Source organism: Letharia lupina (assembly GCF_014066315.1).
Source record: "Letharia lupina isolate WasteWater1 chromosome Unknown contig_3, whole genome shotgun sequence".
In the NCBI taxonomy this organism is placed as follows: Eukaryota; Fungi; Ascomycota; class Lecanoromycetes; order Lecanorales; family Parmeliaceae; genus Letharia; species Letharia lupina.
Window position 1 is genome coordinate 2,463,724 of NW_023502972.1, and position 27,354 is coordinate 2,491,077.

Here is a 27,354-nt window from a genome sequence, read left to right on the forward strand (position 1 = left end):
ATTAATAAATTAGTATATATAAAGAATAAGATAGAGCTAAGTTAAAAAATCTTAAATTAGTATATATAATTAATTATAAATTCGAGGTTATTACGTCTTCTAACTAAACTATCTAAGTTAGCTCGCTAGCTCTCTTAAGCTCTCTTATTTAAAAAAATAGATATACGTTATTTATAAATAAGATACCTTTTTTTTTCTATTAAAATTTTAAGATTTTTTTTTTAAATTATAAAGTATAGTTTACGCTTTTTAACGCTGAAAGAATTATAAGATTTAATCTTATAATTATTTAAAAAGAACTCGTTTAAATATCGCTTATTAAAGTTCGCTTATTAAATTTACTCGATAGCTCTAATTAAAAAAATAGATTATAAATTTAACTTATAGATCTAAACTCGTAATAGATATTTAAATATAATAAATAATTTTAAAACTATAAATTAAATTTATAGAAAGTAATTAAGTTTTAAATCTAATTTTAAAATTAAATTTAACTCTCGAAGAGTAAAAATATTTTAACTTAAGATTTATTTAAAATTATAAAATTAAATTTTAATAGAAAGAAAAAAAGTTATATTAAAAATAATTTCTAAGTAAATTAAATTAAAGAAATTAATTTAAATTTAAATAATAAGAAGTATATATTAATAATAATTATATATTTCTATATTATTTATTGAGTTTTTACGATTTTTACGATTTTTACGATTTTTTAATTAGAGAAGTTAATAGATTCGAATCGAGAATAAAGTAAAATAATTTCGAATTTTATTAAAATTAATAGTTACTACGAGTATAGCCTCTAATTAATAGACGTATATATTCTTTATATTAATCTTTACGCGAAGACTAATCTAATTAGAGAGAACTTACGTCTAGTAAACTTAAGAGTATATATTTAATTAATAGAAGATATACGCGTAATACTTATCTATATTTATAAGAACTTATAATCTACTAGAATTTACGATCTCTTAAATTTAATCCTTGAAAATTGTTGTTTTATAATATAATAGAAACTTGGAAAAATTAGCTAAGAGAGTATCGAACACGTGTTGAGAAAAGATCTTTGAGGCTTTGAAGCTTTCGCATTCTTTTTGAACACGCTAATTCAATCTTGGCTGTAACTTTGTAGAATCCAGCCCTGGCACAACGTCACTCTGTCCATCCAATATTAACCATGGCTGCGGTAGCAGCCCACGCTGGTGTCACCAATCCATCGAATCCTACGTGCGTAGCATCCGTCCTCTACCCTTCTTGAGCACATGGCTGACGAAGTTATAGGGTTTACGTTAGCATGCCTAGCCCAGCACAGTCGCGTTGCTTCAGCTTGAGATGACATGCACTGATGTATGATACAGGTCAAGAATTTGGAAGAACGTATCAAATTGGACCAGCTGAAAGAAGCTCTCACCGAAATCTTTTCTGAATACGGCAATGTCATCGAACTCGTCGCCAAGACGAACCTCAAAGCCAAAGGCCAGGCTTTCGTAGTCTTTGACGAGACCGAAGCTGCCGAGCGGGCGATCAAGGAGGTCCAAGGGTTCGAGTTGTTTGATAAGCCTATGTTGCTGGACTATGCGAGAACAAAGAGCGATGCTACGGTGCAAAGAGAGGGACCCCCAGAAGCCTTCGAGGCACATAGGCGCCGGAGGCTGGCTGAAAAAGGTACGAACACGTGCACCGGCCCTTGATAGATTATGAACCAGCTGACCACCGCGACTACAGAGAGAAAGCAAGCGTACGAGTCTGCGGAAGCCCAGAAGAAATTGAAGCGTCCAGCAGCTGGTGCTCCTCCAGAAGCTGGCACTGCTCGGCCGGTCAAAGCTTCTCGCGGAGCTGGTCTCAAATCTTCGAATCCAGCAGCAGGCGCAGTCATACCAGAAGAGTACCTACCACCCAACAAGATTCTGTTCGTGCAGAATCTACCAGAGGACTATGGCGTGGACGGACTCACTGCAATATTTGGCAGGTTCGAAGGATTTAGGGAAGTGCGACTGGTGCCTGGGAGGAGAGGCATAGCTTTCGTTGAATACGAAGCTGAAGCAGGTGCTATTAGTGCGAAGGAGAATACTGCCGGGATGGCTCTGGGCGAGGAAGGCAAAGTGGTAAAGGTTGTGTATCAACGCCAGTGATGCAAAATCGAAAAAGTCTCGATCAACTGTGGAGCAGAAGTTTTGCCCTCCTCTTGAAAAGCACGTGCAGTGCAAACGTGAGTGACCAATGTCCGACTAGGGAGAAACGCATCAGACAGACTAGACGGTTGATGCGATGTCTAGATACCCTATTTCTACAAGCGCAAGCCATAATCGGGAAGCGTAAACCGCAACTCACCTGGACCATAGCAAGTGTCATGCGACCTAGAATATCACATCTTGATCTTCTTGTTCCCCTAGGATGTCGGTAGCTCCAGGATCATCGGCATTCTCCTTGTCGCTTCCGCGCCTCTTGGATGCCTTCTCTTCCTGTTCTGCGGCATTGTTGTCTCGCTGCTTGTTGCTCTTGACCTTCTTCAGGCGGTAAAATTCCTCTCTGTCAAGTTCATCCAGCTCAGAATTGATATACTTGATGGTGTTCTCCGTGCGTGGTATGATGACGTGTTCGATTGCATTGACTCTCCTGTTGACGACCTTGATGACTTCGTCTAGGGTGACAAAAGCTGTCTGGGCGAAATGTTAGAGATATCGTCGACGATTCTCGGGTCTGGACACTGATGACTTACTTGCAAACTAGCGAGCTCTACCAGAGTTTCCACAGCTCTGGTGTATGTCTCTCTGCACCGTTGAACCTGCTGCCCTCCTTTCCCTAAACCTGTCAACCCGAAATCGTTGTTCCCTTCTGTCGTGTAGCTCTCGAATTGAGGTAGGAAAACTCCAGAAACGTTTTCCTGTTTCGTGCGGACTCTGAAGCGAGCTTGCTTCGCTGATTCCTGGATCTGATACCCAATGTCTCCGCCAACTGCATATGTGACCTCGGCTAGCGAGAAAGCCGCAATCTGCATCACACGGCCCATCTTCCTCTTTGCCTCGTCAATTCGTCTTGTGATCTCTGCTCGCTTTAGCCATCAAGTGTAGAGTCTAAGTCTGGACGTAGCATACCTCGAAAGCGCCTGATAGAGCGTTAACGCTCAACTCGTGAAATGAATGGGCAAGACGTACTTTGTCAAGGCTTCACTTTTTCTTTTGAGTAGACTATGCCCGGTCTCGGCGCCCTTAAGCTTGTTCTTCATAGCACCCAGGGACTGTCGCGTTGGGAAGACAGCTTCCCGATCCTGATGCAATCCGTATGATTAGTGAGTACTCTTGTACGCAGGTCCGATAGCCCCAATTGCCTACCCCAGCTCCAGACATCTTGGATGATGGTGGAATGTGACGTCGTGGCACCCAGTCGCTGAAGCAGTCAGGTAATTCGCGTAACGTGGGACAAAGACTTCAGGTGCAGACTCAGGAATGAACTGGATGATTGTGCGAACAAAATAGATAAAGAGGCAACAAGACGCAAGTGAGGTCGGGCAGCACTCGCCAATCATTTCGGTAACTTCACCACAGCTCGACCTCGGCGAAATAGAGGCCGACTTTTTCTAAGCGCAATGTAAGTTAGGTACCACGTACAAATTATTCGAGTTTCAATGAGCACAAAATTCCTTCATCGCGTCAGCCACCGAAGCTCTTCAGCTTTGTGAGTTGGGCATGCCAGGCGTGAAACTGCCAATCATGGCAAACCTCGCTGCCCCGCCAAAAAGCTCCACACGGAGTTCAGACCCGTCTTTGTATCTCATCGTGAGTACGACCTCCACTGTACCGTGAATGGTGCCGCTGACTGGGATTTACAGTCCTCAGACGACGTCGTTTACGAGCAAGACATCCTGCGTGATCCTGGATCTATCAAACCCTGGTTGATCTACGTTGACTACAAGCACCAGCATGGCACACTTCTCGAACAAGCCTTCGTACGTTGGAGCGTCTTTCTAAAGTCACGTGCACTGAGCTGATTGATCACAAAGATACTCGAGAGAGCTTGCAGACAGCTGCCGCGTTCTTACAAACTTTGGAAAATGGTATGTCGCAATTGCAACGAATGAGGGTCTGTGAGGCTGATGTATCATACATAGTACCTGGAATTGCGGATCAAGCATCTTCGCAACAAAAATTCTGCGATATACTCGGCAGAGTACGCAAAGGTTAACGCACTTTTCGAGCGAGCACTGATTTTGCTGAACAAAATGCCGAAGATATGGGAAATGTACCTCTCTTTCTTGATGAAGCAGCCTCTTGTCACTCCCACGCGGCGCACTTTCGACAGAGCTTTACGAGCACTGCCAATTACGCAACATAACAGACTATGGGCCCTCTATAGACCTTTCGCCAACTCTGCGTCTGGAGATACAGCGATCAAGATCTGGAGGCGATACATGCAAATTCACCCAGAGGATAGCGAGGATTTCATAGAACTCTTGATAGAGAACGGCCGATACACCGAAGCTGTCAAGAAATACGTGGATATACTGAATAAACCCAAATTTCGAAGCAAGCACACGAAAAGCAACTTCCAGTTGTGGAGTGAAATGGTGGATCTTTTGGTCACACGAGCAAAGGAAATTGAGACAGGAGGCAATGTTGGCATGGATACTGAGAAAATTATACGCAGTGGCATAGAGAGATTTGCAGACCAACGCGGGAAGCTTTGGGCAGGGCTTGCAACGTACTGGATCACAAGGGGCAACTTTGAAAGAGCGCGGGATGTTTTTGAAGAAGGCATCACAACCGTTATGACTGTCCGAGATTTCACCATTGTCTTTGATTCCTACGCGGAGTTCGAGGAATCTATCATTAGTACCCTGATGGATGCTGCGGCCGTGCGGTCCGACAAGGGCAAGGTCAACGAGAATGCCGACTTTGACCTGGACATCCGAATGATGCGCTTCGAGCAACTTATGGATCGACGACCGTTCTTAGTGAACGATGTACTTTTGCGCCAAAATCCAAACAACGTTAATGAGTGGGAGAAAAGGGTGGTCCTCTGGGGAGACAACAAGAAGGAAGTGGTCCAAACTTACACGGATGCGATTGCGGCAGTGCAACCAAGGAAAGCCGTTGGCAAGTTTTATGGATTATGGCTGAATTATGCGAAGTTCTACGATGAGGGTGGAGACCTTCGCACCGCACGCATCATCACCGAGAAAGCTGTTAATGTGCCATTCAAGTCGGTGGCTGAGCTTGCAGAGATGTGGTGCGGTTGGGCCGAGATGGAGCTTAGGAACGAGAACTTTGATCGAGCTGTGGACATCATGGCGAAGGCCACCCAGGCGCCGAAAAGGTCCACAATCGATTACTTCGACGAGACGCTTTCGCCGCAGCAGCGAGTCCACAAGAGCTGGAAGTTATGGAGCTTCTATGTGGATCTGGTGGAAAGCGTAAGCACCTTAGAAGAGACGAAGAAAGTCTACGAAAGGATCTTTGAACTTCGAATAGCCACTCCACAGACTGTGGTCAACTTTGCTAACCTAATGGAGGAAAACAAGTACTTCGAGGAAACTTTCAAAATCTATGAGCGCGGCTTGGATCTCTTCAACTACCCAGTCGCCTTTGAGTTGTGGAATCTATACCTGACAAAGGCGGTGGACCGCAAAATTGGGATTGAGAGATTGAGGGATCTGTTCGAGCAAGCTGTCGAAGGCTGCCCGCCCAAATTTGCGAAGGTTCTATACCTTATGTATGGAAGTTTAGAAGAGGAGCGCGGTCTCGCTCGGCACGCCATGCGAATCTACGAGAGGGCCACTCGCGCCGTGTCGGATGACGATAAGTTTGAGATGTTCAACTTCTATATCACGAAATCTGCCTCGAATTTCGGACTCACTTCAACACGTCCCATCTACGAGAGAGCCATTGCCGCGTTGCCCGACAAAGAAGCCCGTGAAATGTGTCTCAAATTCGCCGAGATGGAACGACGACTGGGTGAAATCGACAGAGCTCGAGCCATATATGGGCATGCTTCGCAGTTCTGCGATCCAAGAACTACCCCAACATTCTGGCACAAGTGGGAGGAATTCGAGGTGCAGCATGGCAACGAAGATACATTCAAGGAAATGCTTCGCATCAAGCGGAGTGTGCAAGCTCAGTACAACACTGATGTCAACTTCATTGCGTCACAAGCACTCGCGAGAAGTCAGCAAAGACCCGAAGACAGAGATAACGAGAATGGCGAAGGTGAATCAAATGAGCAAGCGGATGCGATGGCTACGCTGGCACGCCAAGCTCGTGCACCGGTGGGCTTTGTTGCCGCGAGCACTGGCCCCCAAGGCGGAAATATTCCTCCACCAAAGGAACCAGCGATGGCTGCCAACCCTGATGCGCTGGATGTCGACCTTGAGGGAGGATGAGTGAAGGATTGGATTAGAGAAGGAAGCAGCTCCAAGAACGCCGCGACCAAATGCACGTCGTAAGCATCGCACGCGGCCAGCCCCTGGAATGGAGTCAATGAAAGGAACAGAGACCACGTCAGGCAGCTCCAGCTGGTTAAATGGTCCATTGATCGCTCGCAAGACTATTGCGAAGTCCTCAATCGGCAAAAGTAGGCTTGCAATCTCATAAGCTGGCATGGCGCTTCCGGTCAGTGCAAGCTCTGGGAGTATGTTGCTGGGACGGGAAATTCGCAGTTTGTGCTTTGACCTAAGAGTATCGAAGACACCACTCTTACGGTTTGTGCTGAGGGATAGATAGTGTGGTGGTAGGGCCTGATATTGCGGCAGAAACTGCTTAACTATGAATCTTTCGGCATTGGAAGCTCCAGGCCAGGCTGAAACAGATCTTCGATATGACACCACATATACGTCTCGCCTTGGACCATGAGGTAGAGTCCTTACACCTGTACTTCCTAGTTGTATGCAGAAATGAAGATTACAATCTCATCTATGGGAAAACATGGAGTATTAAAGTCCATGCGTGATTGACTAGCAATGCTTGAAAGGCACACGGGTGTTGATGCATAACAAGATCTTACACAAGCTGGATGGGTTTTTCGCCTCGGCGCACCCTTTCTAAAACTCCCACTAAAGAATGTTGACCTTTACGCAGCTCAGTCTAATTCTTCCTTTGGCTGCTCGACTGCTGGAGGAGGCTGTGCCTTCAAAGCTTGCTTTTGCGCTGCTGCTAGCTCAGCTGGCGCTTTGTCCTCGCTTTCAGGAGGCTTGGTCTCTGGCGGGGGAGCATTGACTTGAGGAAAAATCTCGGCAATCAGGTCCGGCAAAAATCTGTCCACTCGTTTACACGTCTCATCCCAGAGCTCGGTAGGTGGTGAGCCATCTGATGGTGGTTGGATGAAGCCACCGTCGGCCATAACCAGTAGTATATTCTTCAGACTTTCGGGAACAGCCTCTTCGAGGTTGTCCCCTTGGCCGCTATTCATTAAGCGATCCATTATGTCCAAAATTCGGAGCCACAGGTCTAGCATGCCGTCCCACTCCGACAACAGAACAAGATAGTGCAAGAAGATCTTGCAGAGCAGATTGGCAGCTTGTACCCTGGTATCGCTCATCCCAACAGGGTCTGTCTGGTAGATCTCCGGTCTGAGAAGCCGAGATATCAGTGGGAAGAGGACTTCCCCAAAGATTGCCGTCCATTCCTGATGGTCCGCAGATGCCAACTCCGGCGAGAGTAATGAGTTTTGCAGGCATGAAAACGCTTGGTGTCTGATTTCTCGACATGGGTTGAGACATTGAGAACGAAGGGCTTCGAATATGGGCGACCAATACGTCAACCATGCTAAGAACGAATCAGCTGCATTGAAGACAGCTTTGAATGTCGGAAAAGTGTACCTTCTTTTCTCTCTAGATGAGACTGCTTGATGAGAGCGGGAACTCTGTTGGTCAACTGATAGATCATGACAACAGCTTGATACCCACGGTCAACGACTTCATTTTCGCTGCACCTCATCAGCATAAAACATGATCCACGATTGTAGAGTCAGTTACCGAGGCTTGGCTGACTTCGTGGGCTTTTCCTTTCGTCGGGCGGTCTTGTCGCGCTTCTGTTCGACTACTGCTCCAACACTTCCCACAGCGGCGAAACCATTCAACAATGAGACAGTATCTTTATAGTTATCTGCGGTCACTGCAGCCTGCTGTCCGACCACCACCCTTGACACTAGATCGAAAGCCTTACCTGCAGCGTCTGGCAACGTATGGAGGCTTCGTATTATAGACCAAAAATCGGGGGTATTGGTGACCTCATTTCTGAGCGGGCTGGGATCTCGGATGCAGAGTGTCAAGCCATTCAGAATGGGGATTGAGGCCTTCTCCAGGATTGCTTGGTCGTAGCCTGCAATAGTATGAAGTATGACGGGTGCGCGAACAAACGAGTGATCCTTCGAAACCTTTAGTGAGACCCTCTACAAACTCAAGTGGGGGCTTACCTGGCTTGCGTTCAAAAGGTAGAGGAGGTAGAAGACTGCTCGTGCCAGTATCAGAGGGTCTACGTTAGCGGCGTCTCTCACAACAATTTGAAGAGCGTCTGCCACAGCCTGACCCATCAGCGTAACGGACACATGGTCTCGCGTCGCCACTATTGTTGCCAATTCAAGTACGAACACCACCGACGGATCATATTCTGGTTTCAATGAATTTGCCCGATGACCGTTCGTCCTGGTAGGAGCAGGGCCACTTCTGTCCGGCCTTACAACGATAACAGCGGGCGAAGATGGCTCCGGCAATTGTTTGAGAAGAGCGCGAACGAGGCTTTGGCGACTTTGAGGTGGCATTGCCCTATAGATAGGTGAGCAGACTTTATGTCCGCCTATGAGCATGGCACTTACAGAATGTTTGAGAATATTTTGGTCATCGGACACGAGTCAATGCAATCAACACTGCAAAGAGTGCTCTCAAGCTCCTCTTCGGATGGCTCAGGAGGGTCGTCCGCTGCATAGCTCGAGAGGAAAGAACTAAAAGTCTGGATAAGCCCGCCTTCACTACTGCGTTGTTCACGGTCAATGACTTGAGATGGCGGTTGCAGCGGTATTGGGGAAATATCGAGCAAGTCCTCGGACTTGGAGAAGGAAGGCGCCAAGAGCGAATTAGCGAATAAGTTGAGCCAGATGCGAACAATCTGTCCGAATGTTAGAGTCCAAAAAAAGGATGAACATCTATTCAACTCACGTGATCCCATCCGTTTCTGATCTTAGACTCCTTCCTTGGTATTAGCCGGAACAATACGGCACAAGCCAACTGAGCTTTGTAGTCCCGTCCAAATTTGACAGCAAGCTCACTAACCATGACGCTCTTCTTTTCGGCCTGAACCTCTGTATTGAGTGAGGTATTCGTAGGAACATCTGAAGCCAAGGAAGACATCGAGCTGAGACAAAATATTATGTGATCAAGGGCATCTGTAAGGTCATATTTAGCTGCAATTTGAGCGCACTGATCGAAACCGAGAACGACTCTAGAGAAGACGGCGTCGTCCGAGGCAGACATAAAAACATAAGACAGCGTTGCAACGATGGGTTTCCACGTTGCGCTGAACATGTCAGCGTCATAAATGTTCGTATTGCACATAGTCAAAGGTCCGGAGGTTCGCGCCTTGACAAGAAGCTCTTCCCAAGCATAATCGAAAGCTTGCTTATTATTATGTTCATCAGGAAGGATAATCTCGTTACTCTTGATGGAGTCGTATATCTCGTGGAGGTATTCAGGAGCGAAGTCTTTGTCCCCGTTGACTCCTCGTAGGTTTCTAGCAAAGTCGTTGTATGTCATCCGTTTGTCCTTCTTGACATTGGGATTATGCTGATCTGTATTCAACATGATGATCGCATAGGTAAGGACGAGTACAGCGTCTACGTTAGCGATACCTTCAGGCGTAGCATTGCCACAGTACTTCTCAGAGAAGACCGCCACGATCCGCTCGATGAGTGCCGATTCGCCCGGCAAACGGAATGAGTTCAACAGGTCTCTCAATGCTTCGTCCACCCTTTTGCCGGTAAAGTCGAACATGTCCAGAAATGCTCCTAGGAGGTGCCCATTAGACTTCTTTGAAAGATACTCACCAAGGACAGTCTTCGATATTCTCGTCGTGCCTCTGAGAAATGCGACAACTGACTGAGCGTCATCAGGATTGTCCACGATGCCATGCGAAGCTAGGAACGCAATTCCGGCCCGGGGGTTCTCATTGAACTTTGTAGCACCACGAATGATAATTCTCTTGCGAGCTCGCTGCTCTTGCAATCTCTTGATGTCAGGATAATCCTGGTATACTGGATTGTCATCTAGACGATCTGCAACAAATTGAACATATCCTAGCAGAGAGTCGAGACATAAAGGCGGTACGTTGGTGGTGCTCCATCGTGCCGAATCCGGGAATGCGTTTCGTGAAAGTAGGCCTATAAGGTCTTCGCACAGGTCGCTGCGATCGACCTCGCAATCGTAGTTGATGTAAAGCTCGACGAGATAACTGGGCATTCGGGATAGTGCGCCTATACTTTCCACCATGGCCTCTCTGGCGTCGGGCTTCCTTGAACCACCCTCTAGTCCGAGCTTTTGACGCTCTTTGATTGGCACTGGCGTCGACCGACCGCTGCCCGCCTGAGGAGAAGCTGCCGGTCTCACGAGCTTGGGGGTCTTTGGAACGCCTTCGTACAAAGCAGGATCGATGCCAAGCTCGTCCTCGATCTCGACTCTCGGATGAAGACAAGCGACTAGATAGGACAAGAACAGCTCTTGCTGCAATTTCAGCACTTCTCTACATGTTGCGAGCAGTGTTCCTGCGATTCGCAGTGACTCGTTTAGAAGTGCCATGTTCTCGGAACGCACTAATTGGAACAAGTAACGGCAGAGGTCGTCTTTTGCTAATGTCGCCAGGCTAGGGTGCTTAGCTATAGATGGTCCAGCCACTTCGAGAGCTACATCAATTATTCGGAGCGCCATCACTCTCAGAGTATCACCGTGTTGGCGATTGTGGGGTTGCAAGAGATCGACAAGGACCCGGAAAAGTTCTCGGATCGATGGCAAAGAGTAGGGTTTGATGATAGCTGATTCGTCTGCATTCTGCTCGGAGTGCTGGGTGAGGTCTAACGCGCTTGCGCTCATCTGGGTGGCGTTCGAGTTTTCAGCACTGCTAGGTAGCGTTGGATTTAAAGCACCTGCATTTATCTGAGCAGAGGAACATTCCAGGTCTTCAGATAGCTGCTCGACGTTGTTGTGGCTTTCCGTAGTTTGCCTCGGGCCTCGGACAACGCCCGTCGAAGCCGAGCCATTGACTCCAGGGGCCGGTAGACCAACAGTGGTGCCATTCACAGCAGGATCGTTCATAACAACATTCGCGCTCTCTTCACCATCTGCTTCCAACACTCCGAGGTCTTCGCCAGCCTCGATTTCTAGAGATTTTAGGCGCTCGAAGATCGTTTGGCACATACTGATCATTGACATTTCCGCTTTCCGCCGCAGCAAATCGGACAAACGTGTCTGGCAGCACATGCTTAGACCTGTCTCCATCATCTCGCAAACGCTTTCATCCCCGAGCAGGTCACCTCCAGGGCCAGAAAGCATGCTTTCCATGAGTTCCAAGATTCCCAGGAGTACTATCTCGTCAGCTGCGGAATCACTCGCTTCAAAACGGCAGTGGGTAATAGCCGCGGAGAGTAGTTGCATCGCCAACGAAAGGCGGGGCGAATCTCTGTCTATGAGGTTATAGGCGAAAAACTTTGTTATGGCAACGATTGCAAGAGAAGTGATCGGAGCTGAAGTCGAGGAAGAGCGTATGACTTGGAGGAAAGGGTGAAGCAAGGAAGGAATATCGAAGCTCCTGATATCTATGCAAAAGGTTAGCTCTTTACGTAGGCCATCGTATGCTGCTATCCCTACCTGTGCAATCTCTGAGATCATTCCTTAGGCGGGCGAAAGCAGAAAGCAAAGGATTGTCTTGCATGCTCTTCCCTTTCTTTCCCCTAAGACCCCAACGACTGGCCAGACTGTCATCTTCCCCAACGGCGCCATTAGGCGTCCTTCCAGCCTGTCCCAATTGAGTCTGTGCAGTTCCCAAGCTCCTTTCGTTCTGCCTTGGAAGCCGACTGATATCACTTCCAGTGGCCATTGAGGGGCCGCCTCCCAGAATAGTAGAAACAGATGAATGCGCCCATCGAGCATGCTTTCTCATTGCCGAGGTGACCGTTATACACTCTGTAGTGATTAGAGCCACAGGATCCACAGCTATAGATATTTTTGTGTTGCCGGCAGCGGGCGTGTGCGTCTGGGGGAAACGCTCTTGTGCCATACTTCGAGCCGGTGTGGCCCTGATGGTTTGACTGGATTTGCCTGTGTTGGGTCGAGTACTTGCGGGAGCCTCTTCATGCCAAGATCTGATGGCTCCCCCATGTCTCTCCGTACCACCGGTCATGCTCGCGTCCTAGACGCTGCTCTCTAGCACTTCTTCCTAGTCTATAAGTTGGTGCGGCTCATCCAGTTGCTGGTAAGATTAAGAGGCTTCCGCAGCACCTTCGATGAAAAACATCTCTGTTCCAGTCATACGCCTCCAAAGGGCATCATGAGAAAGCTCAGAGACACGATGAGTAAGGCGCTGCAATGTATCTATCAAATGAAATGCCGAGCTTTATTTTCGGTCGACAAGCGCCAAGCATTTGTCGTAGAGTCCGCAAAAGAGTCCTCTGCCTGCAGCTTGGATGATACGGAGAGCACAGCAAGTTGCTTCGTTGTCCTCTTCGTAAAAGTTGGTATATTTGTCCTTGAAATTGTCTACACCTTATTATTGTCATACAGTTCTATCTATGCGGACGCCTTGCCTCTGCGAGATCCCCAAAAATAACCGAGAGAAAGCCTTCAGATGGACGCCCCGTTCACGTCCTTCCCTCTATGCCACAAATTGAAACTAGATAGACGTAGAGAAAATCTCATCAAGTTCGTTACGCCGACAGTTCATTCCCGCGGCGTGTCCAATATTAAGGTCCGTACTACCGATATATTGATCTATTGCCAGAAATGGAAGCTATCGTTCATTGGCGATGCTAACGATTTCCTGACGACCGCAAGGCAGAAACGGTTCGCGGATTCCTCTCAGGAATGTGTAGCTGTAAAATCGAATAATGCGCTTCCGACCTTTGAAATCTAGGGGAGATTGGGTATCAGTTGTCTTTTCATGTATCCTTGACCACTTCAGCTTCCTCGACTTCCTTTTCATTCGCTGTGTCCTCGGTGTCCTTGACGTTTTTGGCGTTCTTTGTACCTTTCCCTTCCTTAGCATCAATTGCATCTTTGGTATCCTTTGCAACCTTGGAGTCTTTCGAGTCTTTCGAAGCAGCGCCTTCTGCGGTTTCCTTACCTGCCTGTGCGGCAGGGCCCTTCTCTTCTTGAGCAGCCATGGCGGCATCATGCTCTTTCCTGATCTGTTCCTCCTTCTGCGAGATACCATCAATTGCGTTCTTGTCTTTCTCCCATTGGCTGCCTTGGTCGTTGAACTCCTCTTTAATCTTCTTCATACGCTCCACTCGCTCCTTCTCCTCATTCTCACGGTTTCGCCGCTCTTGTTCCATTTCTTCCATGTGCCGGATATCGTCGACGCTTGGTTCGTAAAGATGCCAAACAGTGTAGTGGGGCAATCCGACAACTGAAAACTGCATTCTCTTTGCCATCTAGACTCGTTGTCAGCAATGTCATGAGATCAACACAGTCGGAGCCTACCTTGCCAAACCCTTCTGTTTCTGCATGCTTCTCAAAGCTGAAGGCTGGGAAATGAACCCCAGATCTGAAGACCTTCGCCTTTGCCAAAATGCTAACGCCTCCAACACCATCAATCTCCATCTCCATGTCCGGGTCGCCGTATGGGTCTCTTAGATATGCCAAATGTGGCCTCCAGGTCGCATACTCTGCATAACCTTCGACAATGACAGCATCCTCGTCAAGTGTATCGGCCAACGCTAGAGCTGTTTCCGACTCCTGCCAAGAATTCAAGTCGTACGGCTGCTCACCACCGAGCCAATCAGGCAGTGGCCGCCACACATCTATAGTCATCAGTCGAAGAACCATTGGCGAAGATGAAGACGATCACTCACTTGGTACGATGACGTCCTTGTTGTGCCGCATGAGGTCTTCCAAGATCGTGAATGGAGCAGTCTCCACATCTGCGTCCCTCCAGTAGACCCAGCTGTGGGTTGGCCGGAGTGCGGCACTCAGCAGCCAATTCCTTGCCTGAGCCATCAACTTCCTTCTGCTAGCTTGGGCTGCGAAACCATGTCGGCTCTCAACATCCTGATTGACTTTCTGCCCAAAATCCTTTTCTATTACCGATATCTCTCCAAAAGGTTGTTTCGGATCAGGGTCATTTTGTAAATCGGTTAGCATTTGAGACAGGAGTTGTAGGGTATTGTCTTTCGAATCGGACACCAGGAATGCCAAATCGACGAGATGATGTGGATAAGTGAAATTATGTAGATGCGAGAAGAACATTGGAAGATGAGATTCGGCGTCTCGTAGAGGTGCGCACATGAGGACTCTTTCCTCGTGCTCCCATCCCCTGGCGGTACCCCCAGATTCTGATAGGTCGTAGTACCGAACAGTCTCCAACTGTAGCTGCTCTACGTCGGAGCTTGACATAAGGCCAAGAGTCAGAACCGTCAAGAAAGTGGATCGTATTGAAGGGAAGAATATCAGCATGAGAAGCAGGGAAGAGCATCCAGCAATGCCCAACCGTATTAGAAGCTGCCTCCTTCGTCGTAGAGCTGGCTGGGACCGCGGCTGAAATCTAGGAGTAAAGAAGCCTATGTCAGCATCAGGTTCAGATATTCCATGCGCGCCGCCGGGACGTGGCCGAGAAAATAGCTCTCTCTTACCTGTGAGGGGATATCGACAGATTACCACTCTCTCTAGACGAGTATCCTTTCTGCCCATTGACATAGGCATTATGCCTGTTCATCGTATCGACCGTACCGCTGTATCTCAGCAGGCCTTGAGAGGATTAATAAAGAGCGATTGTGATGTTTAATTCTGAGTCGCAAGCCACCAAGGACAGAAGATGCGTAGCACGGTGGCCGTATCTTCTAGCGAACCGCTCTGACCACGTTTGACAACAGTGAGAGCTTTCCGAAGGTACTGTGCCATACGGTCCGCAGATTCAACAAGTGTAGCTCACACAGTATCTGCCGAGCATAGGAGTCACCAAACACTGGAGAAGTAATGATTGAGGTGCTGGTGTTCGAACACGGAGAGAATTGCAATATATCTGGCTTGTCAAGAACCCCTGTCCTGTACCCTTGGCTTTCGATTCGCCGAGGCTTGGCGGTTCCCGCACTCGTGTGGAAATTTCACCTAGAACAATCTTCTCGTTTTCACACTCCCAACCAAAGACACAAAACGTTCTCCTAACTGCTTCTTTATACCTTGAAAGTCCTAACGTATGGACCCTTGGAAAAGACGAAGCCGGACGTCACAGCAACTCGTGCAAGTACGAGGGATGGGGAGCTCACATCCAAGTATTGGCCCCAAGGGTTAATTGACCACTACGCAGACATCTGGCCTATCAATCATATCCTGGTCTCCCCGCTTTCTGATCTCAAGCCAACCGAGCTTTGACGCATCTTTGATCTCCGACCAACAAGGTAAGTTGCCCTTGTCGTTGTATTTGTGCCGGAGGCCTGCATTATGAGGAAACCCATCACACAAGTTCCGGCCATTCTTCCGTGAGCCATTGAACTACATGCACTACCATCTGAATATCTTTATCCCTGAATTTCTTGATATCTCGGCCACAGCTCGTTATGATCTCTGCTGACTATGCATAGTTCGGTTATGATAGTGGGGTCGAAGAAGAAATCAAGTGATAGGTACGTGTTTGCTCAGTGCACTTGCCTAAGCTTTATCCAACATAAACCCTACAAATGATGAGAAACAAATACATCAGTTCTGCTTCTGATTGATCTTGATGACAAAAAATCACCAAACTTACCATATTCTCTGATGCTGTTGCACATTACTATTTTTGCCCGCAAATGCCGAAGCTTGTACATTTCTACGGCTGACGTATAAATCAGGATTCGCCTGCTTGAGATGTACCGCGGCCCTGTATCAACGTTGATGTGAGTCTACCCCAGCATGGTCTTTAAGTGCAACGATGAGAAAAGTCAATCCATTCTATGAGTGCGTCTCCCGCCAAGCCAACCTCCCATACCGGACCAGGTCTTACGATCTGGGATGATCGGTTGTGGAGGCCTACGTTTCAGAGTCCCAGACCTATGTTGATTGTCTTAATCTTCATATTTCTGGAGCCGGTAGGCGACGCCTGACTAAACCGGCTTTTGACTGAGCACCCATGATCTTCTTTTAGCCTCGTGAGCGCCATTCAAGTCTCATATCGCTAATGAGTTCATTAGGGTAGCGACCGGCAAGCACCCTGGCGCTTCAGTTGTAAAGCCTCTCCCACAATGCGCCCGATGCTTATCTAAACTAAAACGTATGCGGAGTCCAAGGCAATAGAGCTTCAAGTATTGTTACCTTATTCTCAATCTAATTGCGGATTAAGGCCTCTGGCGGTATATGCCCCGATCGGGGGTGTTTTCGATGTGTATACTCTTGAAGTGTATCCTTCATTTTGGGGAAAATGCGAATTTGCACGACGGGAAACCCTAAGGTCGATCGCCTTAGTATGCAGCTTTCTTGTCTATAAGGTAATGACAATAAGCGGTGTCTGAATGAAATAAAGGAGAGGGATGGAGGGGACTGTTCCACTCAGCGCAATTGGTTCAGGTCACCGCGAAGCAAAGCCAGCACCCTTCCCTCACACGAAAGATGTGGGTGATTTTTAGATGCCAATCATGTGTTTTAGGCTCTATCTCAGACGTCTGGTCTATGTAGATTTTCTCCTTCCGCAAGATCCGATTCCTTTCACATTGATACAGACAGGCATAACTAGTCCATAGACCATGACGCTGATTCATGACTCAACCCCGCCCTTTTCTTTCTGCCGTATTGACTCACTATTTTCGACTACTCTGACTCATGTTTCGGAATTTATGCTGTATATATAGGTCCACTCATTTCAGATGTTCTCGTCTTCTATGATTCTCGAGCCATTTGGTTTGACTCTTTTTCCGGTTCACTTCCAGCAACAGTACTGATACACCCTATTGATACCTCAGCGTATTTAGCCAGTAGCGAGGACATACGCCCTTGTGCTCGACTGTCACTGGACAATGGCTCTACCTGTCTGGCAAGAGAGTGTGGCAGAGCCCCTCAGTATCGATGTGAATCCTCCCACCCAAACCTCCTTCTTTGATGCCAAAAAGTTCTTCGCTGTGGATTCGTTTGGCAGTACCATGGGAGCTATATGCGAGCACAAGCCAAAGCTGTGGCAGCTTTCCACGGAAATCGCGGCGATAACGTGACAAAGTGGGACCATGAATGTGAAATGCCACAGATTCTAGACACTGTACTAGTACCTGCCAATTATTGCTCCGGCTCAGGTAGTACTTCGCCAGATACTATACTCCGACAACCGGCTGCAATAGAGTCCATACGGGATTCCGACCTCTGGGTTTTGATTACGGACGGGGAAATAGCCGAACAAAATGTCGCAGAGCTCGCTCGGTTGGCCGACGTCATGGAAGTAATCCATGTTCCCGCGGTTCTACTAATTTTTGGCGGAAAGTACGCATTTCCCGGCAACACCAATATCTCCGTTGGAATACCGTTCTTCGCGGCCGCTCGAGCGGCATTGATCCTGTTTAAGAACTATTCGACGGGGCGTCTATACTTGATGGGGCTAAAGGAGGGTTTTCTCCACTCACGAACGAAGGTTTCCAAGGTTCATTCGATCTATCAAGCTGGGAATCACTTCCAGAATACCCAAACGAAGCTACTTTTGTCAAGCGTTGTGGGAAATTGGCCATTAATCTGACACAACATGAAGGGCGAAGGTCTCCCACTAGAGCAGCTTCACTGGGACCTGAGTGGGATGCAGCTACCAATGCCCTAGTCAATGTTCCTGCATTGCTCGTCCAGCAACAAATCAGGTTTCAAGACCTACGCAAGTTACTTGGGGAAGAAGCCATCTATCAACTGGGACTCATATGCAAGACTCGCGGCCAGCTTGGGCAGCTACGGGATCTACTCCTTCGCCACAAGCAACAGCAAGTCATCGTACGGTTAGAGGATCGCCATGGGGCAAGAATGATAATGGAGAGAATCCAGACAGTATCGGGACATGAGGATAGACTTTTGCTCATGGATCAGCTTCGTGGTGCTCATGCCGCCAATCGGGCGACTTATCTGGACTTGCAGAATTCTCCGAGCGAGGAAAATCGGTTTGCTACCGAAATCAACAGGCTCATCAACCGAGGACTTTCCATAATTTCAGGTTTCGAGAAGTCCTCTTATACAGCCGATATCCTCAACCGCAAAAGTAACAGGGCCATGCGTTCAGAGGTATCGTCAGCTGAGGACTCTGAGATTCATCTACAAGCGCTGGATCTGGCCGATGATATCGAAGCTTTTCGCGGCATATGTCCAATCTGCTGCGGTGAAGAGCAGATCATGTCCGTGGTCCTCAAGAAACTTGATACCGTTGAAGAGAACACTACAGAATTCGCTCTGAACTTTCCCCTAGTGAGTCTGACTACATTCCCCTCCATGCGAAGACGGAGAACTTCTTCGCTAACTTCTCTTGGGGTGACAGGCTGCCGGGCAAGCGAAGCGGAACGCGAACATGATATGCAGTCAAAGTATATGTTTCCAGTGTGCTCTTCCCTGCCCAAGGTCCATCTACCAAGAGAACATCGTGGCTACCATTCCTACGGTCTGCTACCGAGGCCCAAACAAGAAGTACATCAACCACCAGCTCACTCTTGCTATCACAGCTGGACTTGCTACCAGCGCATCCGGGGTATTACAGCTTTTCATGACGATAATCGAACGGACTCTGGAGACCAAGAACTGGTGCGCTAAAGATAGTGAAGATGCAGAGATCTACTCTCGTCGACAGCTTTTGGACTGGACTCTTCGAAACCTTCTCCAGAGGTGCGAATCACGAGAAAATTTCAGTGAGACTGGACAATGGGTTGCCTATTCTCAGGCTCTTTTATGGGCCGTCTCGGATTACAATCAAGCACATCTTGACAGCTGGATCATCCAATACCCTCTAGCTGGCTTCAATCAAATGTTGAGATGGTACGAGTTGCTCAATTTGCCTATTGTCCCCGGGAGGATGGAGGCAATGCAGAAGGCGAAGATCATTAACCTTGTCATCACCAACATCATGAACGGGCTCTTTCGCGAGAAGGACGGAGATAAATCATGGACGCACCCATTCTTGCAACTTGTATACCAAGGCTTCAACGCACCAAACGTGAGTGCACTTTTTGCAGCAAACCCCCCCCCCCGCCCCAAATTCGACACCATGTTTGAGTCCCAGGCACTGATTTGGGACTTAAATATTCATGACGCTCCCCAACCTTGTTTTATTAAATTTTCTGCGTCAAAAAAATTCGTGCTTTACTGACTCCGGAATGTGCAGGTCCCACGAGATTTGGGTGGTCCAACATCCATTGTTTCGGCAGACAGGTTCTGGCCGAAACTGGAAGACGCATTGGGTCACTGGCAGGAGGTGAAGCGTTTCCTAGCAGGGTTCTACCATGCCAGTCGTCGAGACGTCGCACCTCGTCTACAAGCCATCACGTTCTGGGCACTGTTTACACAGAAGTGTCATACCACACCAAAAACTTTCTTTGTAAACGTGAAGTTAAGAGAGTCGCTGGCACCAGCAGTGCTGAACCCAGAAGAATTCATTGCAGAAGGACCTATCTTCGATAGACTGACTTCAAGTTTTTGCCAACCCGCAGGCTGGGTACGAGGCCCACCTTGGTGACGGAACAGTGATGCCTCCCTTCGTCAGTCCTTTCGGTCCTAGCGTCCTACACTGTGGGTAGCTGGGCTGCCCTGCCAAGTTTTACACTGAGGCAGACCTTCAATCAGAGCCCATTAATGCCCTTGCGATCCGTGCGCGTCGTGCGAACCACTTCAGCGAGGTATACGGAATCGGTAGCACTTTCAATTCCCAGACTGGCCTTCCGGACCCCACGCAAGCTCCAAAGGCTCCCACATCATTCCACAATACTTTGCACATCAGCACGGCAAGAACGTGGTCCCAGCTGGACCTGAAAAGGAAGCAAGCTATTTCCGAAGGCGTATCCGGAGGCAACGAGCCAGCGATTGCAGCCTTTGTCAGGGAAGTCCGCCTGGAAATCTGTGCCAGAAACCACCGGGGCAACATTTACTCTGCAAGCATTGGGTACGAAATCCGGAGCATTCTACCAGGTTTCCTGGAAGCACTTCGCGTTGCTAGCGACAAGACGGGGCTAGAGGACAAGACAGGCATGGCTTTGTGCATGATTTTAACCTGAAAAATACGATTCTTGCAAAAATCGAGTATGAGTTTTCGCTGTGATCTCTTCAGCTTTGTGTCGTTTACTTCGCATTGATGAGTAAAGGAACTCCTGTTGTTGATGATGTTAGGCTTCGTGCAGGCGCCTCTTTAACTGCTAGCTGCGAGCCTTGTGCTCACAACATGAACATGAATTGTCGTCTCCCTCGATCTGTCCGATTTTGTACAACAAGACCCTCGTCTTCTCCATCGGCCTTTGAGTCTTTAGCGGCCATCCTCCGATTCTTAATGTCTAGTATCCTCCTGAGCGCTAATGCTAGAACCGCAACAGTCGCCATGAAGCACGCACAGATGGCCATGCCCTTCACATAATACGGCTGATCGCTATCTGGATACAAATGCACTCCAACCAAAGGTCCTAGTTGCCCGATGTAATTTAGCATGGCGACACCGGTGGCTTTCTTGGAATCCGAATCTTGGTTATTTATGGTCCAGGTGATAACGATCGTAACAACCGAGAAGAAACCCATAGCTGCGGGGTAGACGCCTATATAGCGCCATTTGGCGCTGGCCTCTACGGAACCCGCGATTGCCATCATTGCGTAGCCGAAGGAAGCGAGAAGAGCGTGGAAGATGACGAAGGCGCTGCGTGTGCGGTAGCGGTCAGAGTAGTATGCTGTCGATAGGACGGTGAAGAAAGCAGCGAGGTAGGGTGGCGCGGAAAGAGCTTGTGAGGTGAGAGCCGAGTAGCCCATCCTAATCTATTAGAACGTAGCGTTAGGAGAGGAAGGGTTTGACATACTCCTTGATGATGGTTGGCAGAAAGACCGGCAAGGAACTGAAAGCTACGTTGGAGCAGAAAAACATTGCCTGCCGTCATCAATCAGCACACGCCAGATGTTTAAATTTTGAGACCATACAGCTGTAAGAAAACTCTTGGGATCAATGAGGGTCTCCCGGATTTCGCTCCACTTCAGACCCCCTTTCCCAGCTTCTCTCCCTGCGGTCTCCTTACGAAGTCGTAATTTAGCCACCTTCTGCTCCCTTCGAGTCAAGTATCTAGCTGTCTCAGGGTTGTCCGGTATGTACAGGAACACGAAAACTGCGACGAAAACACTAGGAAAGCCTTCCACTAGAAATAATAAGCGCCAGTCGGCGATAGGAACATGGTTCCCTATTTTGGTGATCACCCAGGCCAAGCTGCTGGCGAATGATGTGGCCAGTGGTGCCGCGGAGATGAACAGGCCAGTCCTGAAGGCCAATTCATCTGATTGGTAGAAGAACGACATGAAGAATGGAATACCAACAAATGCTGCCTCTCCTATCCCAAGGGCTGCCCGTAGAATGAATAAGGATATGAACGAGAAAGCCACAGATTGCATTGAGGCAATGAGACCCCATGATGCTACACATACAGAGACTGTGCGAATTGTCAACTCCAACTAAGAAGCGTAATTAAACGGTAGCATAGGGAATGAACATACGCACGGTAGATATGGGGGGGAAACACTTTCCACAACAGAGTCATCCATTCGAAAAGAATGTAAGTAATATAGAAAGCACGTAGTAGCCATTCATATTGCAATGAGCTTAGATGTAAATCCTCTGACAAACCGGCAATCCTCGCATTTCCAATATCTGACCGCTGGTGAGCACAGAACAGTCAATGGGTCGTAAGAACGTACTGGATCGGTCGAGGAAGGAGAGCATGTACAAAAAAGCCACAAACAAGACCAATCGACGGTCGAACTTCCTGATGACGGATTTCTCTTCATCTGGGGTGTAAAGCATGGAGCTCTGCAGTGTCGAGGCGCTGGCTCTACGAGACCTCAGAAAGCTTGGGCTTTTCTCTTCCTCATCGCTGTGAGCTTCTTCAAACTCAGGATCAAACGTCGAACTCGAACATCTGGAACCGTTATGACTGCCAGTCAAGTCTTTCAGTTCGAAATTTCCTTCTAGATCTCCTTGCTTATTCGTATTTATGGCTGGACCGACCTCCAAACCCGAATTGGAACCCATTGGAGGTGAGTAGGTTCCTTCAAATTTACCGACGGCATGTCGGGATCGGTTGTCATGGTGCAGCATGGCATATGACATTGCAAGCCACTCTTGGACTCGTAGAGATGCAGGATTTGCTGCTGTTCATAGTCACACGACCGAGATACAGTGCAGAAAGAGATCAAGACGGCAATGCAACGCAGAGCTTTCCGTCAGAGTTGGGGTGATGAAAAAAGCCCTGACAATAGAAGTATAGAAATGTTCGAAATACATAACGAAGACGGGGTCGTAAGCACTACTAAAACCTTCCAACAAGTTTCAGCTTTCTGCCTTTTGCATGGAGATAAATATGCGGGGATAAGCCCGCGGCTAGCGTATAAATCCAGGCACGAGTCGCGGATATTTGGATACCCAGGTTTTGACGTGAAGCCAAGAGTGCTGGTAGCATGACGGACAGACGTCGCATCAATGGTCCCCTAGGTGGTACCGCGCCCCCAGTCTTTGTTTCCTCTCTGACTAGCAAGACTACTTCTCCTGCGAAGCGTACAAGGGCACCCGATGAGCTCAGGAAAATCTGTGGGTTCTGCACGACGATTCCTATTCACAACGAGCTGTGATTTGGTCAATATCTTGTACTGACGCTTGCGTGGAATTCAGTTCTTAAGACCGGCTTGACACCATCAGCGTCCGGTTCCGCATATTTCGAACTCGAACCATCCACACCGACTGCAGCGAGCGAATGCCTCGCAAGTAAAGCACCTGCCCTCAAACTCACATGCACTGTGCACGGCCCTCGACCTCTTCCCCGATCTGCACCCTTTTCGCCCCAACTCCTACTCTCCACACGTATCAAGTTTGCACCTTTCGCGGCCCGACAACGGAGAGGTTACATTCCTAACGTTGGCGAACGAGATCTTGCCGCTCACCTTGAGACTGCGCTTCGAGGAGTCCTAATCGGCGAGAGATGGCCAAAGAGCGGGATTGACGTCGTTATCACAGTCTTGGAAGGCGAAGAAGATAATTCGTGGAACAAAGGTCAATCGGGTGAAAGTGGGCGAACAGGCGGCTGGGGGATGATGTCTATTCTGTCTGGCTGCATCACTGTGGCCTCTGCTGCCATCATTGATGCAGGAATCGATTGTATTGACCTTGTCACTGGCGGTGTGGCTGCCGTTGTTCGCCAACCTACTGCTCCTCCACAAGTGTTCCTGGATCCTTGCCCTTCGGACCATGAGGAAATCTTTGCAGCTTGCGTGATAGGCTATCTACAGACTCGGGATGAAATAACAGAGTTATGGACCAAAAGAAGCATCATGGCATCAACAGATGACAACAGGGCCAATACTATGGAATTTGAGCCTCTTGTAGACCAAGCCGTGGAGGCAGCTGTGGCTGCTCGCTTGGTGCTAATAGAGGCCATCAAAGAGTCTACGGAAGTCAAGGTCCAAACAAGCCAGTTTGGCCATCCGAAGAACGCTGCTAGCTGAACGCTACATTCCTGTTTTGCGAAAGAAATAATGCAAATTATATCGGTAGCACGTTACGTCGCTGCCGAGCAAGTCTCTTAAATAATCAAGAGTCGATCCTCAACCACTCCACGGTTGCAACCCTTTCTCATAGACAGCTTTCGAAAACGGAGTGTTATTGGGACCAAAGCCTCAGAACCTATGGAGCTTCTCGAAGCCAATGGTGTGGCCGCAGTCTTCCACATCTACGCTGAGTAAACCCCAGATGCTTGTCCGGCGGTCTGCTGCCTTCTTGCTCTGTCCAAGTTCAGGCATCCCCAAGCTCTCAAATCTCCCTGTCACGCAATATCCTCGACAGCCATAAGTGTCCTCCATCTATCAGTCGCTGCTGGCTGGAAGAAATCGTCACATGTTCAGATCCTTAGCCGGTACAAGGATTTGCCAGAGTTTTCGTGCATTCCAGATGATCGAAACACACGGAACTTTTTCTCCGTGTAGGAAAGACAAGATCGAGGATGCATGGACCAAGAGGGAGAGACGCGTGGATGGAATCTACGCTGGTGATGCAAAAGCTAACGTTGTATTAAAAACTCGGTAACAGGAAGGAATTAGTATCAGAGGCGCCTGGTGCCGTAATGGGAAAAGACGAAAGAAGTCGTGCGTAGGGTGCTTGGGGTTCCAAGCTTTGAAATGGTCACCAAAAGGATCAGCTTCTTGTTGTAGAGTAGTCCTTGTATTCAAAATGTCACAAGTCTCGTTTCATTTGGATCTTTGAAGTCTCCATGCCTCTGAGCATTGTCTAAAATACCTAGATTCTTGGCGGGAGAACACCAGAAAATATGTGCTGGGGCGCGGGCTTCCCAGTGGTGAAAAGCTTGCCGAGTACTGGTGTCACGGTACGCCAAGGCCTCCTCCAGAGCCACCACCCAATTGGGCCTAGCGTGGCTTGGCACCGCACATATCTGCCCTGCAGGCACATAGAATAATGAACATCTTTTACACCACACATGAATTCATGACCCAGTCATCCATTTCCTTGACAACTGGTTTTTGACTATATTTAATTCTCAGGGAGACCCCCTAAAACCCTTCGGACCCTTCGGGGGCTCTTTAAGGGCTCTTCGAGAGTTTATATCGGAGGGGCTGTCAAAGCAAGCTCGAAATTTGATTATTTTAGTAATATTTGATTAATTTCGAGCTTGCTTTAATAGCCCCTCCGATATAAACTCTCGGAGAGCCCTTAAAGAGCTCCTGTTAAGGAATCATTATGGTTTGAATCATATATGTGTGTGGTGTAAAAGATGTTGATTAATCTATGTGGTCTGCAGGCACATATGTGTGCGGTGCCAAGCCTACGCTAGTGGCCCTATGAGTGTCCCTGAGGCATCTCATGACAATTGCCCACAAAAAACAGAGAAATGCCATGTCCTCATGGCAAGAAGTACGCATGCATGTGTGTTTTTCGAACACCGGAAAGGAATGGAGACACCGGGCTAATTAGTGGTGTGCATCCCACGAAATCTCCTGCTGGAATGAAAACTTTTGAATAATGAAATGACTGACGGAGCAAGACATCGGACGGTTTCAATTCGTCCAAATATGCATCGTCCGATCTTCCTCCTCAATGATAGTGGGCCATAGTGACTTGGTTGTGACCGTCGCAGTAGATCCTTCTCTTGTATCGTCAACTCAATGATATACCACATCCATACGATATCGCCGAGGCACGCAGAGATAGCAGGCCAAATTGTAGTGTCATTCTCCGCTTGCTGAGTGGCGATCTGACGTGGGATCGTGGAGAGTAGGCCTGCGCGTGGGATCTTGGAGAGCTGAGCCGTGTTCTTGATGGTGGTGGCCTTGTTGTCGCTTGGTTTCTCCGCAGTGTTCTCCGCAGTGTTCTCCGCAGTGTTCTCCGCAATTGCCTGTAGTGGTTCCTCCTCTTGCTGAGTGATTGGCTGAGTGACTTGCTGAGTGGCTGGCTGAGTGACTGGCTGAGTGACTGGCTGAGTGGCTGGCTGAGTGGCTGGCTGAGTGACTGGCTGAGTGACTGGCTGAATGGCTTGTAAGGCCTCAAGTCTAGCCCATTCTTGACGTATGTAGGCCGCTCGGTCTTGAAGGATTTTGGCTTGCGGTAGGAAGAATTGAGGGTCTGATTTGCTAGCCAATTGGATACACTCTTGAGCCTTGACGTCGTACTCCCATGGGTAGCATTCTCTTGTATGCCAGGGACCGTAGTACTCGGTGCGGTACTGCTCATGTAGGATCTGCAGGAATTCTTGCATTGTGATATCGACAGGCCTATCAAAAGGATCGATTTAGACGGGTTTTTGTCAAAAGGTACTCGATGACGCGAGTGTATTGGAGGGCCGGCTTGGAGCGTCACACTATTAGGTGTTGATGTGGGCTTTGCGTAAACGTGTGGTGTAGACGTAACTCGTAGAGACGTCTACTACATCGTAGGATCAAGTGGAATTAGATCTTAAGGTGTTGCTACCAATTGTTAAGGAATCATTATGGTTTGAATCATATATGTGTGTGGTGTAAAGGATGTTGATTAATCTATGTGGTCTGCAGGCACATATGTGTGCGGTGCCAAGCCTACGCTAGTGGCCCTATGAGTGTCCCTGAGGCATCTCATGACAGCTCCGAAGGGTTTAAGGGTTTTTAAAAGATCTAACTTTAAGAATCGAGAGAGATAGATATACTCAGAGGGAGACCCTCTGAAACCCCCTTAACCCTCCGAGAGCTCTCCGAGGGCTTTTACCGGAGGGGCTCTTCTCGCAAGCTCGATAATCTGAATAAAAATCTTAGTTTTTAGTATATCTTTACGAATACTTTATCAAATTTCGTCTTCGCTACTTTATTTGAAAGCGTATAATTAACTCTATAACTCTATAAATTTATTTTATTATCATTTCTTACGTAACGTTAAAAGAATTAAATAGAATAAATTGATAAAGTTGATGTTCGAGATTCAGCCTTATAGTGCTTCCTCTTTTAGACGTACCCGCGTTTAGATTGAAAATAAAGAAATAAGATAAGTTTTAGCGTCAAAATTACGATATCTGAGGATCTGATTAACTAACCTTAAATTTATAGTTGTCGAACATTTTGTGATTTCAGTCTTAAGTAATGAGAAAGCAAGCTTTCCAATAAGGTATATTAGCAATTGAGGCTAGCCCTGATTTGAGTCACAATTGGTAGATAGGGCTGAATGACGGCTTCGACCAGCTCTCACTCTACTCCGCATGACGGAATCGGCTCGGCAATATAATGTTCCGGCCCCCCCTAATATGTAGAGTCTGAATTCTGAGACTACCGCACAGAGTAATTCACTTAGTATGAAGTCACTGTCCTCAACATACCGCAGCCTGGCCAGGCAATACCTCACATCGAGGTCCCAGATAAAAAGCACCACCAGAGCTCGACCATTAAGTACGACACCTCCAAACCTGACTAAGAATCGCATATACGATCCGTAAGTATGTCGCCCGTCAATGTGTCGCTATCTCCCCTCATGGACTTCC

General features: G+C 48.0%; 9 protein-coding genes across 9 annotated transcripts; 4 read left to right on the forward strand and 5 right to left on the reverse strand.

Moving 5' to 3' along the window:
- Positions 1–1,180: 1,180 nt before the first annotated feature.
- Positions 1,181–2,135, forward strand: HO133_007493 (uncharacterized protein; the record flags this gene model as incomplete). Its single annotated transcript, XM_037298384.1, has 3 exons — positions 1,181–1,234; positions 1,362–1,668; positions 1,729–2,135. 3 exons carry the CDS (start codon positions 1,181–1,183, stop codon positions 2,133–2,135), a joined length of 768 nt encoding a protein of 255 aa, XP_037157019.1.
- A 225-nt stretch (positions 2,136–2,360) lies between these two features.
- Positions 2,361–3,350, reverse strand: HO133_007494 (uncharacterized protein; the record flags this gene model as incomplete). The annotated part of the gene is made up of 4 exons (XM_037298385.1): positions 2,361–2,663; positions 2,723–3,055; positions 3,155–3,271; positions 3,336–3,350. The coding sequence occupies 4 exons, from the start codon at positions 3,348–3,350 to the stop codon at positions 2,361–2,363; spliced, it is 768 nt and encodes a 255-aa protein (XP_037157020.1).
- A 363-nt stretch (positions 3,351–3,713) lies between these two features.
- Positions 3,714–6,379, forward strand: HO133_007495 (uncharacterized protein; the record flags this gene model as incomplete). The annotated part of the gene is made up of 4 exons (XM_037298386.1): positions 3,714–3,779; positions 3,833–3,949; positions 4,004–4,057; positions 4,112–6,379. The coding sequence occupies 4 exons, from the start codon at positions 3,714–3,716 to the stop codon at positions 6,377–6,379; spliced, it is 2,505 nt and encodes an 834-aa protein (XP_037157021.1).
- A 695-nt stretch (positions 6,380–7,074) lies between these two features.
- On the reverse strand, positions 7,075–12,254 carry HO133_007496 (uncharacterized protein; the record flags this gene model as incomplete). Its single annotated transcript, XM_037298387.1, has 7 exons — positions 7,075–7,760; positions 7,814–7,920; positions 7,970–8,361; positions 8,410–8,758; positions 8,809–9,098; positions 9,149–11,793; positions 11,846–12,254. 7 exons carry the CDS (start codon positions 12,252–12,254, stop codon positions 7,075–7,077), a joined length of 4,878 nt encoding a protein of 1,625 aa, XP_037157022.1.
- Positions 12,255–13,131: 877 nt separating this feature from the next.
- HO133_007497 (uncharacterized protein) lies at positions 13,132–14,906 on the reverse strand (the record flags this gene model as incomplete). Its single annotated transcript, XM_037298388.1, has 4 exons — positions 13,132–13,626; positions 13,676–13,995; positions 14,047–14,735; positions 14,824–14,906. 4 exons carry the CDS (start codon positions 14,904–14,906, stop codon positions 13,132–13,134), a joined length of 1,587 nt encoding a protein of 528 aa, XP_037157023.1.
- A 2,272-nt stretch (positions 14,907–17,178) lies between these two features.
- On the forward strand, positions 17,179–20,382 carry HO133_007498 (uncharacterized protein; the record flags this gene model as incomplete). The annotated part of the gene is made up of 6 exons (XM_037298389.1): positions 17,179–17,366; positions 17,453–17,757; positions 17,781–18,589; positions 18,720–19,328; positions 19,497–19,826; positions 19,909–20,382. 6 exons carry the CDS (start codon positions 17,179–17,181, stop codon positions 20,380–20,382), a joined length of 2,715 nt encoding a protein of 904 aa, XP_037157024.1.
- A 157-nt stretch (positions 20,383–20,539) lies between these two features.
- Positions 20,540–22,382, reverse strand: HO133_007499 (uncharacterized protein; the record flags this gene model as incomplete). Its single annotated transcript, XM_037298390.1, has 5 exons — positions 20,540–21,119; positions 21,166–21,233; positions 21,284–21,783; positions 21,852–22,001; positions 22,049–22,382. The coding sequence occupies 5 exons, from the start codon at positions 22,380–22,382 to the stop codon at positions 20,540–20,542; spliced, it is 1,632 nt and encodes a 543-aa protein (XP_037157025.1).
- A 425-nt stretch (positions 22,383–22,807) lies between these two features.
- On the forward strand, positions 22,808–23,848 carry HO133_007500 (uncharacterized protein; the record flags this gene model as incomplete). The annotated part of the gene is made up of 2 exons (XM_037298391.1): positions 22,808–22,937; positions 23,019–23,848. 2 exons carry the CDS (start codon positions 22,808–22,810, stop codon positions 23,846–23,848), a joined length of 960 nt encoding a protein of 319 aa, XP_037157026.1.
- Positions 23,849–25,320: 1,472 nt separating this feature from the next.
- On the reverse strand, positions 25,321–26,109 carry HO133_007501 (uncharacterized protein; the record flags this gene model as incomplete). The annotated part of the gene is made up of 2 exons (XM_037298392.1): positions 25,321–25,351; positions 25,391–26,109. 2 exons carry the CDS (start codon positions 26,107–26,109, stop codon positions 25,321–25,323), a joined length of 750 nt encoding a protein of 249 aa, XP_037157027.1.
- Positions 26,110–27,354: the final 1,245 nt, after the last annotated feature.